At 48.3% G+C, this 13449-nt stretch overlaps 1 protein-coding gene across 4 annotated transcripts in view; it reads right to left on the bottom strand.

Moving 5' to 3' along the window:
* Positions 1-13033, bottom strand: part of IGSF3 (immunoglobulin superfamily member 3) — a 129981-nt gene extending 116948 nt beyond the window's left edge. Inside the window, exons 1-2 of one of the 4 annotated variants that reach the window (XM_027535813.1) lie at positions 12911-13033; positions 11597-12262 (exon numbers count right to left, since the gene is read on the bottom strand). In XM_027535813.1, the coding sequence (XP_027391614.1) occupies positions 11597-11639 (43 nt within the window). In that variant the 5' untranslated portion in view covers positions 11640-12262; positions 12911-13033. Of the gene's footprint in view, positions 1-11596; positions 12263-12663; positions 12751-12910 lie in introns of those variants that run through there. The other 3 variants (XM_027535823.1, XM_027535828.1, XM_027535817.1) reach the window with 3 other exon arrangements.
* Positions 13034-13449: the final 416 nt, after the last annotated feature.

Genomic DNA, 13449 nt, shown 5'->3' with positions numbered 1-13449 from the left:
CTGTCTGAGCCACCAGGGATAGGCCCAATCTTAGCGTCACCACACCCTCAACACCAAAGTCCTCAGGAGGAAGTTTGGTATGGATGCTGTGTCCTATCTGATGGCAAAGCATGTGATCATTCTAGTTTTCTTTTGTTCTGTTCTGGTGGGCTTCCCAGGTAGCACTAGTGGTTAAGAATCCACCTGCCAATTCAGGAGACACAGTTCAACCCCTGGGTCGGGAAGATCCCCTGGAGAAGAGAATACCCACTCTGGTATTCTTGCCTGGGAAATTCCATGGACAGAGGTGCCTGGGGGAGCCTACAATCCACGGAGCGGCAAAGAACTGGACACAACTAAGCGACTGAGCACAGCAACAACAGGAATTCAGAGCCAAGTATGAAAATCCCAGTTCCAATACAAAATTCCCATCAGTTAATAAAGACATTCCATATATCCGGGACTCGGGATATTTGCATATTTTCAAAGCAAAGAATTCGCCCTTACCTCTCCCCAGCCCCAGTCTCCCACCAGCATTGGTATTATCTCTTACTTCTAAAGGGCTCTTTACCAGGACTGCCTAGGGTATGTGTAATTCATGGCTGCTGAAGAAGAGTTGAGAACAAAACAAGAAGATTTAAGAAACAGCAAGAAAAAGACTTTACCTTAGGGACAGAAAAGAGTTCCCTAACGTCAGAGGTGTTTTTAGTTAATGTTTCTATTTATCAAAGATTAAAATGCATACCAGGTGACTACTTAAAATGGTCATTATGATGTTAGCTTTTAGTTCTTGGCATCTGAGATAACAGAACAATGAGTGCTTGTAGAAGGCACTCAGGTATTTCTTGAAGGAACAGATCAAAGTCTTTTCAGGAAAGGACCGTAAGGAGGCTCTAACACAACAGAGCTCTCTGGATGGGTGGCAGCAGGTCAAACCCTGATGTTTAAGAAGGGTTGGCTGTGATATGTGAATCCAACCACCATCCCTCCAAAATAGCAACTACTTTAAAAATCAGGTCTAAAGGTGAACCATCCAAATCTGTTTTTGCTCCCGAGGTTTTAAAGAAAGTTCATACTAGTGAACTTGAGAAGTAACCCAACACTTTGAAATGATAATCTTTTTACAGCAATAGCTGCTCCAGCAGGACTAAAGGAAAAAAATTATCTTCCTTTGGGTTAAGGTCTTGAATGTTTGGTAGCCAGCAACCTTAAAGGTGACTCCAGTCCAGTTCACTTTAAATGGAAGAATTATTTGGGAGCTGAAAATGCAGGAAAACTTCTCATTTTTTTTCCTAGTCTATGAACAAATAAGAGCAATTGATTGACTTGGACACAAAATCCAGTATTTACAATTGTCCTCTCAATGAGTTTTAAATGGGCTTTATTTAATTCAAGATTATAATTAAGACAGTCAATAAAATATGGGTGTGCTTAATTTGTTAAATGTATGTGTTTCTAGAGAAAATATTCAGAATGAACAAGTCAATTATTTCTCTTAAGTACATTAACACTTAAGGGCAGTGTTTTCATTATGACTGTTGTTCTTGATACCACAAGACAAAATTATTCTGTTATATGGCTATTGAGTAAGACTTGCTGCTCCCTAATGACTTCACCAATTACAGCTTCTACTAGCTATAAAATAACAAAATCAGTTCTGATATGAGTATAAAATTAAGACTGAAAAAAGAGTGGAGTAAATCACCCCTTGAGAATCATGTTGTTGAACCATATGTTCTTGTGAGTCCATTTATGTCAAAAAAGCTGTATTTGTGTGAGTGTATGAATAGAAATGAGAGGGAAAAGCCTGGGAGAATATGCTGTATCAAACTATAAAGAAGGTATGCTGCTGCTAAGTCACTTCAGTCGTGTCCGACTCTGTTCGACCCCAGAGACGGCAGCCCACCAGGCTCCCCCATCCCTGGGATTCTCCAGGCAAGAACACTGGAGTGGGTTGCCATTTCCTCCTCCAATGCATGAAAATGAAAAGTGAAAGTGAAGTCGCTCAGTTGTGTCTGACTCTTAGCGACCCCATGGACTGCAGCCTACCAGGCTCCTCTGTCCATGGGATTTTCCAGGCAAGAGTACTGGAGTGGGGTGCCATTGCCTTCTCCGAAAGAAGGTATTTCAGACTCAAAGAGGGACATGGAGCAGGGAGGGGAACTTCCACATTTTACTTTCCGTCTGTGCTCCTGTTAATCACTGAGTCATGTCCGACTCTTTGTGATCCCATGGATTGTAGCCCGCCAGAGTCCTCTGTCCACGGGATTCTGCAGGCAAGAATACTGGAGTGGGTTGTTCTCCATTTCCTTCTCCAGGCGATCTTCCCGACCCAGGAACCTGGGTCTCCCACCTTGTAGGCAGATTCTTTACCATCAGAGCCACCAGGAAAGCTTTCTGTCTGTGGTATACTAGATTTTTACAACAGAACTATATTCATACGGCACACCATCCAAAAAGTAAAAGTCAAAGAAATAAAGCAAGCATATATAAGCTATCTTGTGAAACTGCAACCAATAGCTCATCACCTTTCTTTTATATAACATTTTACCCTGAAGCACTTTATTTGCTGTTTTAAATTATGACTTAAATCAGTGAAAATCAAGTCTTCCTTCTCAATGTATGTGTTGCATCTAAAAGGTTGCAAAGTTTCCTTCTCTGGAGGTCTTTAGGAAAGGGGCGGGGCGGCAGGGGGAGGGTACCTGGCCAGGGCGGGGAGGCGTGGTTTGCCCTGGAGCAACAAACAGTTACTCACACAAAGATCTCCCATTCCTCCTTCTCCTCCTCCTCCAAGCCCTTCCTACCAAAGTCAAATCAAGGTCGCCAATGCAATCAGTTAATTTTACCTAAGGAGCAAACACATCCTGGTTAAGTTACCCAAGCTCCTTACAGCTCTTAAAGTAACACTTGAGGGTGGAGAAGCTGGCCACCTTATAAGTTTCAAAAACACCTAACCATGATACCACTTCCACTAAGGTACAGACACAGGGCTAAGGTACCTAATGGATCCAGGCTATGTGTGAGCACCAAGCTGCTACTGCTAAGTCGCTTCAGTCGTGTCCGACTCTATGTGACCCCATGGACTGCGGCCCACCAGGCTCCTCTGTCCATGCAAGAGTGCTGTAGTGGGGTGCCATTGCCTTCTCCAAGCACCAAGCTAATTTTGCTTTAAAACCAGACTACTGTACCAAATGTGAGGGATCACACTGGTTATCATGTAGAAAAAACAGATTAATACTACCTACTAAATGCTGCCTTTCTAGGAGACAGAAGATTTCAAATTTATGGGACTCTTGGGGTAAGGAGAGTTAATAAAAAGGATCCCTGAGAAGACAGGCAGCCCATCTCATGACGTGGCTCCATTATCAACAACACAAACAGGATCCAAGGCCCAGCTGACAGAAGAGGTGTTTGCAGAGGTCGCCATGGAAAAGGAAGAGCAGAGTAAGGGGAAATGGGTGTTACAAACAAAACAATCAAATACATGAAAATAACTCCAATTTAAGGCAATCCTGAACAGATCCCACAACATCAAAGAATTATAAGGGAAAAGAACACATAGCTGGTATCAGATTTCTTCCTGCTTTAATAAAGGAAAGGTCTGGGGACCTGTAAATTGATGGCAAGAGGTCCCCACAAGAAGACTAGACACTGATCTCTTTGAGTTGTTTTGTTAGGATTATGATGAACAAAAGCTCTTCCTTCAGTACAAAAACAGGTCCCCTTTACTTCCACTCAAGACCCCCCACCTCCAGTAATGTCCCCTACCCTCTCTGTCACTTCTCCTATCTACACACATCTACAGCTCTCTGGTATCTGCCATCTGTCTCTGGCCCAAATACCTACACCAACCGACAACTCCAATTCTTCCAACCAGCACCTTTAGGACCCAGGCCCACTGACACTAGGGCTTCCCCACCCCTTCAGAAGGCTTCTTGGGACTTCCTGGTGGTCCAGGAGGTAAGATTCCGTGCTTCCAAACCACGGGGCCCAGGTTCGATCCCTAGTCAGGGAACTAAGATCCCATATGCTACAACTAAGACTCAGTGCAGCTAAATAAATAAACAAATAAGAAGTCTTCTCAAAGCATCCTCTTGTGTCCTGGTGTCCTCCATTCCACAATTCTGCGAGGACCTCACTCTCTTATTATTAAAAAAAAAAAAAAAAAAACTGCCTCAAATTCCAGCCCAGGCAGAAAATGTTTCCAGATTGAGCGTTTGAGGGCTACTCCAGTCACACCCCTTCCCTGGACAAAGAATTCCCTTTACTCCTGCTTAGCTGAAGGCACGAATAAACTTGCCTGGCCTCTCCTTCCCCAACAAGACAACAGTCCTTGGAGAGCCTGTGGTTGTCCACTTGCAAAAAGTCATCTACCACACTTTTTTTTTTTTCACCCCCGGCTTTAGCACACCACCTCGAGGGCAGGAACATGGTTGTGCAAAACCTGGATCACCCGGACGAAGGGAAATGATGCAGTATTCAGATGAATTTCATTAGACGGCTGGGCAGAAACTTTGCTTCAACTCTCATTATCATAAAGCCTATTATAAAGCTTTTTAAGACCCATCTGACCACTTCCCAGCCTGAGTGGAGTTAATATAATTTAATCTTTGATTCAGAATCTTCCAGGGCCCCTAGGCTCATCCTTCTCTTTTGCTACTATAATTAGAGTTGTGGAGATGGAGAGACGAGGCTGACAGTGGCTTGGAATGCCAGTTTTTAGAATCAATCCCTGCTGCTGCCATCTTGTGATTTCACCTTCCTGAAAGTGGAGTTCAAAAATAAAAGCAAAATCCCACTTAACTGGGGTTCCAGTTAAGGGAGGCCCACTGCCATGGTCTTTGTTAAGTGTCTGCCACTGGGGTCCATCATTAGTCACTTAATAAAGGGGTCTTGATGAGGGAATTTGGCACAATGTGATTTTCTACACATAAGAAGCTTGATTTTGATGCAACCACTCATGTCTCTGAAAATCAGGGGCATTCACACACAGGTGTCCTAAATTTCCTTAAATTAAAATCCAAGCCTTTACAAGGAATAGCTGTGCTCACGTTGAAGCAGCAAAGAAACAGGTGTCCAATCACGGTGAACAAGGAACTCCCAAAGGAACCTACAGATACTAATCACGGTGCCATAGCTCAGAGTGCACAAGGCCAGGGACCACAAGAGGCCACTGAGTAGAGCCACATCTTCCAGTTCCTGGGCCAGGGCTCAGCAGAAGTGGTCTGCCTGGGTTCCAGGGACCCAGTCTAAGCCCAAATCCCAAACTCAGTTACAGTCCAAACCAAATCCTGTGTCCGGCATCATCCCACATGAACTGGTCCCTAAAACCACCGACAGTCATTTATCCAGTCCCTAAAGGGCCACTCTGCCATCATTATGACTGCTGATGCCTCTGCATTAGCAGGACTCTCCTGGGAAGAGAACAGCCTCCTCAGACAAAGCCCACCCATTTCTGAAAGCCCAGCCCAAGACTTCTTCCACAGGGTTTTTGCTGACAACTACTGATTACTTTGAACTTTACTTTGAACTTCACAGGGATCTGTGGACAGAATTCAGGAGATAGATGAATTTGAATGAGAAAAAAACTGCATCCTTATTTTCACTAATCTCTTAAGTGAATGTTGGGGCTTCCCTGGTGGCTCAGCGGTAAAGAATCCGCCTGCAACGCAGGAGATACGGGTTCAATCACTGAGTTGGGAAGATCCCCTGGAGAAGGAAATGGCAACCCACTCCAGTATTCTTGCCTGAAAAATGCCATGGACAGAGGAGCCTGACAGGCTACAGTCCATGAGGACGCTAGAGTCAGACACATGTTAGCGACTAAACAAGCAAGTAAATAGCTGTTCCTTTGATTATGAATGTAGGTAAGTATCATGGTAATATATTCAAGACCTGTGACTCTGTCACAATACAAATCATACATACTTTCATATCACATCACAGTGGATGCAGATACCTCAAAACATCATTTGCACCCTTCACTACACCAAAATTACACAACTGTTAGATCTTGTTATTTAATGTGTAATTAAAGAAGTTTAGTGCTATGTTATAAATTTGTTTTTGTTAATATTTTGGTGAGGGTATTTCAATAAAATTGATTTTCCCTAATCCTATGTTATTTATTTATACATTTGAGAACGTTATCCTAGGAAGAGGTCCATAGACTTCAGCAGCTTGCCAAAAGGACCCATTTTGGATCCTTTTTTCCTTCACAAAAAAGGTGAAGAACCCCTGTTTGGTGGAGTAAACGCACAAGCACTATAGCCAGACAAGGCTGGATTCAAATCCAAGCTCTGCCAATTTTGAGCTCTTTCCTTTTCAGCAAAATGATTTAAACTCCCTGAGTTTTGAATTTCCTCATCTTGATCAAGGGAGCTGATACAGAAACAACACCTACCTTGTGAAATCATTCATTCATCAAAAAATTAAATGAACAGCTACTTTGCTCCAGGCACACGGCTGAGTTCTAGGGCTACAGTAATGAACACGCCAGAGATGGTCCCTACGCACTTTATACAGAAGGTCATGCTATAGAAAGTGTTTACCAGTGACTGGCACCTAAGAATTCTATAAACAATGCTACCACTAAAACCACCACTCTGAGTGTCCAATTACATGCTGATTTGTGTTGCTTCACGTAACAGCTGGTTTATCTAGCTCTTGTCTTCCTATTAAGGATTCTAAGACGCCAGGGGAGGGGACTCATACTCAGACAGACAACTTGTAGGATGAAAGAACATGGGATTTGAACCAAGTGGTCCTGGTTTCAAAACCCTGTTCTGCCACTTCCTAGCTTTGTAAGTGTCCCAGAGACCAGTACCTGTCCCTGCTAAATCTGTTCTCTCCTTCCCGTGTAATAACAGAACCCTAGTTTTTGGCTGGACACTGAGAATTAAGGATATTTCCAAGCCTTCCTTGCAGCAAAGTATGGTCATGTGACCAAGTTCTAACCAATGGGGATGTAAGCAGAAGTGAGGGGTACACTTCTGGGAAATGTCCTTAAATTAAAAGGGCATGCCCTTTACCAATTCTTTTCCTCCTTCCTGATGGTTGGGGTTAACACAGCCATCTTGGACTATGAGATGATCTTGGGAATAAAGGCACGCACTTGAAACAAGGCAAAAAGGGTCTGGGTCCGTATGGCTGTGGAGCACCATTTCAAGCTGGCACAGTCATCTAAAGAATTGATGCTTTCGAATTGTGTGCTGGAGAAGGCTCTTGAGAGTCCCTTGGACAGCAAGGAGATCAAACCAGTCAATCCTAAAGGAAATCAACTCTGAATATTCATTGGAAGGACTGATGCTGAAGCTGAAGTTCCAATACTTTGACCACCTGATGCAAAGAGCTGACTCACTAGAAAAGACTCTGATGCTGGGAAAGATTGAGGGCAAGAGGAGAAGGGGACAACAGGGGATGAGATAGTTGCATGGCATCACTGACTCAATGGACATGAGTTTGAGTAAACTCTGGGAGACACTGAAGGACAGGGGGCTGTCCTTCACTGAAGTTCATGGGGTCACAAAGAGTCGGACACGACTTAGTGACTAAACAACAGTCATCTACCTCCAGGTGAGTTCCTGAACCTTCCTAGACCTCAATATCCCCAACTACAGAAAGAGGATAATGTAAGGTCTCTATCTTGCAGGACTGAGGACTCAAAGAGAAAGGACTTCTTCACAGCAAGGGCTAGAGTTAGGAGAGGTGGTAACACTACTATTCTCTTGCTGCAGTAACAGACGTAGGAGACTGGGACATCTTAAAACAACCCTGGGTACCCAGGGGTGGCTCAATGACTCATACAGTTGAAAGGCATCTTAGCTAGCCTAGTCCTGACAAGAATTCCCTTCTCTGGCACCCTTGTCAAATGGTCCCCAGGAAAGGGAAGGGCATTGCTTCTGGCAAAATTGTTGGAACAGTGGTGTTGATGCATCCATAAACCACAATCCTTGTCTTCTTCCATCAGAACCCTTTCCCTGACTGCTCCTAGCCACCTTGCTGCTTTCCTCTGCCTCCTCCCTCTCCTCAGCCTTTGATCACCCCAGTCCTGCCTCTGAGCTCACTCCCACCAGAACATCAAAGTTCCTTTCAATCTCTTTTGGAAGCACTCTCTGGCCTCTCCCCTAAGAAGCCTTCCCCGACTGGGAAAGAACTGATCACTTCCTCGGTCCACGGTATTCAAATGAGAGGCTTTTCAAACTCTACAAATGAAAATTCTCTCCCACTGGAGAAGAGCAAGAATGACCATGAGCCACTCACGAGTTCTCTGTGTCCATCCGGGGATGTCCCAGTCTCCTACATTTTTCACTGCGAACACTTTCAAGCTATTTCATCTTGTTTGCAACATCAGCACTGGACTAGAAGGCATAACTCTTCATGGTTATGCAAAATCACAATTTGCTTTATGTGCCTAAAGCTTATATTCATCTTTCCTGATTATTCCCTTCCTGCTCTCGCAGCCACAAATCCTATTCTGTCTCCCCCTGACACTGTGGTCACCTCTCCATGTCTCTGTCACTCATGCAGGGCTGCTCCCAGGCACGGGCACAGCTGCAAGCAGCCTTTCCTCATTCCCTCTTTCACACTCAAGCCACATCCACACCAGCCCCTACTCTCTCTTCTCTTCTGCCCCTCTGGCTCCACCCATTCTCAGCAGTGGAAACTTTATACTATCCTCGTGGCTCAATCAGGCCCATGCTTAAGATGGCTTTAGAACTGGGACAAGGGTAGCCATAGCAGCTGATGGTTCCCTAGTGAGGTGGGCACTCACAGGTGCAAAAGGAAGAAACAAGACACAGTGGTCAAGACGGCAGGAATTGGTACCCAGGCAGGCGGAAAAGGAGAAACCTGACCTAAAGCCTAGACAGTGGCAAAGGAAGGGAGCAGAAAACATGGGTCTGATGATGGCGAGGGGGAGACAAGCATCTTGGATTTACCCTGTTTACTCCTTACACACTGTCACAGGGATTTCTAACTCAAACTGCCCCTTCTAGAGGCTGGCAGCACGTGGATCAGTCTCATTTTGCAGAACACTTAACCTTGATCCTACTTTTTACAAACAAAATTTTATTCCAAGCATGTGACCCACCTGGACACAAAACCTTGAGCATCTTTGCTATTTTCAATTCATATTACACATTAATTTTCATTACACAGCAAGAATGATGACGCATGAATCAGACCACACCAGGCTGCAAGCGGGTTATAAGACTCCAACCTGGGTTTTGTTCCCTCCACAAAGACCTGCTGGTCTCCAAGGTTAAAAAGTAGTAGTCACTCCCCCTCCCCGCCATGCTGCCAGCCATCGAGTGATGAGAAAAGGTGAGATTTCACTAGCAGGGATCAAAAAAACCCGGGCCCTCCACAGCTCTAAACCTCCCCACTGTCACCCAGGTGTGGTCTTCGGCCACCACTCCCCTTCAGCACCACCCTGACACTCATTTTCCTCCATGGCACCTGTTCACACTTGAGGCTGGGAGTAGAAGACAAAAGTGGCCCCAGCTCCACTCCACAGAGCAGCCCAGAGGGGAACAGCAGGGGGACCAGCTGGCAGCCTTACATTTCTGGAGCAGCCAGGAGAAGCAAAAGGCACAAATGCCACATTTCCTTGTCTTCCCATCGGTGGTTCCATCTCCTGCCCTGGGCCCCACCCTTCCACTCAGCCCTCTTTCATGCCTTAGCCACATCGTCCACCCCACACCCAAGCTTCCCAGAGGGCTTTCCCTACTTGTCTCTTGAATCCACATGAGTCACTAACCACTGATTTTAAACCCAGACACTAAGTGAATGGCAAATACCAATACAATATTTAGTATTGGTGAATGGAGACCTACCCGTCTTCTTAATTCTACCTGAGCACACAAGAGACAGGGAGACACTGACCCACACCTGGGCCGAAGACTGACTAACTTGCCGCCGGACTGGGTGTCTGTGTGAGTGCTGCGGAGGGGAGCGCAGAGCCGGCCGTGGGGAACTCACTCTCACTCGCTGGTTCCCTAACTCGGCTGCACTTTGGAATTACCTAGGACAGCTAAAAGATACATGCCTGGGTCGTCCTCCCAAAGAACCTGGTTTAACTGCTCTGGGGTTGCTGCCTGGACATCGAGATTTCTTTAAAGCTCTCCCAGCGATTCTGGGCTTCCCAGGTGGCTCAGATGGTAAAGAATCCACCTGCAATGCAGGAGATCCGGGTTTGATCCCTGAGTTGGGATGATCCCCTGGAGGAGGAAATGGCACCCCACTCCAGTATTCTTGCCTGGAAAATCCCATGGACAAAGGAACCTTATGGGCTCCAGTCCATGGGGCCCCAAAGAGTTGAACACGATTGAGCTCACAGGCACACATTATGTGCCCTAGATATTTTTCAAAGCAGTCAAGACATTTACAATACCTTATAACCTTTAACTGTCAGGACAATCCTTAGAGGTATCACTCGATTTTACTGAGATTCAGACATCAATCACTGTCAGGCCGAGATCTGACCTCGGGATCTCCCATCTCCAAAGTCCACTCTCTTTCTGCCCTTCTGTGAACTCTTGCAAGGGAGTAGACAATGCATGAAAGCAATCTCCACTGGTAGCAGGTCACAAGTCCCATAAATGCAAGACACCAAGATGTGGAGATGGAAACGCCACAAGCAGCAGTGATGTCCTCTTCTGAATACAGGGGACTGAGCTGTACCCAGAGAGCAGAGGGGGTGTTCAGCTGTGAAGTCTAAGGAGATGGAGGGAGAGGATGTACCACATCCGGCCAGGGAGCTTATCCTCAACCCAAGATACCGTATTTAAGACTAAGACAGCATTCAAGGGCGTGGAAAGCACTACTGAATCTGAGAATGTTGGGCAAAGGATTGGGGGGTGGGAGGGCTCTTCAATGGGAGAGAATCCTTAAGAAAGGTGTCAAGGGTTCACCTCTCAAGCCAGAGTTTCTCCATCCAAGCTAAGTATCCTGACCTTCCGTGGGGGCACAAAACCCAGTCCAAGCACAGCCCCTATCAGGCACCATCCCTCTAGTGTCTCTTCTTCCCAGAACTATGATCTTAACTTCCTTGGGGAGGGGACATATGACCAGACCCTCAAACATTTTATCTACAGATCACTTACATGAGGCAAAGCTTCAACCCTTATTCCACCCATTCCTACTTCCCCCCTCAAAAAACCCACCATCATTGTCAACTTTCCAAACCAACTTTCCCAAGAGTGGGAATAATGTTGCCATTTCAGATTAGGAATTGATGTGGAGCAACACAGACGAGAAGAGGAAGACGCTGAAGCACTACGTTTAGAAAAATACAAGAAACCAATCCATAATCCACATGGAAGTCCCTCAACATTGACCGAGATGGGGGAGGGGGGGTGGTCAGGGACGGGTGGACCCCACAGCAAGGCCCAGGACAGATACTAAGGACAGCTAGTGTCCTTCTTCAAGACAACGAACAATATGCCTCCCGGGTCAGAAACGGGGCTCTGGGTACTCTAGTCCAACCTGTGACACACACCGCCGTCTCCCGGGGTCCCCCCCAAGCCGTGTTGATGGGAAAGAACCACAAGGAATTACAGGAACCAGGAGCAGGTTAAACTTTCCATCGATCGCGCTGATAAGCAGCACCACTTACCCAGCACAGCCAGACAGCTCAGCACTGGGAAAAAGCACTTCATGTCGGCAGCCAAGAGGAGACACGACGCTCGGCGCTTCCTCTCCTCCCAGCTCTTAATCTCTCCTTTCTGGCAATCCACTTATAGCTGCAGAGGACAGTTTTGGAAATAGAACTCAATTCAGGGAATGAGAACAGGTTAAGGAGCTCATCAGGAGGGAGTGTGGGGGCGGGGAGGGGCGGCGGGTGGCAAATGTTAAACTCCTCTACGCTAAAGGAAGGGTCCAGAACAATTCGGAAGGCGCTCGAGGCTCCTGCCACATCCTGTGCCTTGTGGCTTCCACTGGAATTGTAGACTGCTGTGGATTAATCCTCAAGGAAAAGGAAAAAGAGAGTCTGAGAAAATCCTTTCATCCACTGATTATACAGAAATGTCCTTGGCTTCCCGGTGAAGGTGTCTGTAATCTCCCTCATTCGGATTCCACGAAAGGGAACACGGCAGGTTTTGTCAAAACCTTTGACGGCCAAATCGCCCTGGCTGACATCGCCTGCTTTGGGTTTCTTCATCAAAAAGTCCGTCCCCATCCATGGCGGGGCTGCCACCTGCCCTAGACCTGCCCGAAACACACGAAGCAACTTGGCGTTCGTCCGGCAGCCCTGAAGCAGTCCCACAATGCCAGCAGATTTCTAAAACAAACACAACAGAGATTTATTCGAGGCAAGCACGGCTGCAGTACAACCAAGAGGGACTGAGCGACACTTGGGTCCCGATCCGGGATCAGGACGGTCCACCTTTGCGGTCTGACCTTGGCTAAGTCGCTACCTTCGCCTCCGCCTCAGTTTCCCCGCCCAGAGTAGAGCAATCATGGGAAGCCCGATTGTTCCTGCAATACTTTTACCAAACGCTTCACTCCAGGGAATTCCCTCCGCCTCCCACCAAACCCCGGCGCCGCGGGTAGCCCCACCCTCCGCGGGGGCAAATCTGGAAGGGGCTCCGAGGTGGGGCAGCCACTCCCGGTTCCACCCTCGGCACCCGCCCCAAACGTGGGAGCTCGGCTCGCTCCCAGGTGGCCCCGCTATTGTTTTACCTTCCTGGGTGTTTATTTTTCGCTGACTGGAAAGAAAAGAGGAGGGAGAAAAGATACCGGGGCTCCGCTTTCGCTGCCGGGGCGCGCTCGCCGCGCGCCCGACCGGCCCGGGGAGGGGTCTCGCGCCGACCCCCGAGCGCAGCCGGCGCCGGGCCCGCCGCTGCCCCTCCCGCCGCCCTCCCCCGGGCTCCGGCTCCCTTCGCTGCCGCCCCTCCCCGCGCCGCCCGCGCGCCCACCGGATACCAACCTCGCCGCCGGCCCTCTCCCTGCGCGCGTGGGTCCGTCGGTCCTTCCGCCCGGCGCACGCCTCTGGGGACGCACAGCCTCCTTCCTCTGCTCCCGCAGCTACACCGGCAGCCGCGCTCCGGCCCCTCCCCAGGCCCCGCCCCCTTCACCCGGCCCGCTGCACCCCGGCCAGCCCAGCGCGGGGAGAAGGCGGCGGCCTCGGCGAGAGGCACCGCCCCCGGGCCCGCCCCTTCCCACCACCCCTTCCCCACCCCCGCGACCCCTGGAGAAGGGCTACCGCTCTGGGGGACGGCCTTGGGGCTCCGCGCGCCGCTGGTGGCGCCTCACCCGCACCTGCGGGTGGCAAACGCCACCCGAGAACCTGGGCGCAGCTGGCGTGGGGGCCGGGCAGCTCTAAAAGTTAATCGGGGGGGCTCACGCGCACACTACCCGGCCACCGACAGGATGCACAGGCCCTTCCCAAAGCCCAGCAAAGGACCCCGGAGCCTGCAAGAGGGCGGCCGGGAGCGCGTCCCCTGTCTGGGAAACATAAACAAAGCC

Source organism: Bos indicus x Bos taurus, chromosome 3 (genome assembly GCF_003369695.1).
Source record: "Bos indicus x Bos taurus breed Angus x Brahman F1 hybrid chromosome 3, Bos_hybrid_MaternalHap_v2.0, whole genome shotgun sequence".
NCBI classification, from domain to species: domain Eukaryota; kingdom Metazoa; phylum Chordata; class Mammalia; order Artiodactyla; family Bovidae; genus Bos; species Bos indicus x Bos taurus.
Note: the sequence above shows the minus strand (reverse complement) of the source record. Positions and strands in the feature narration are given on the sequence as shown.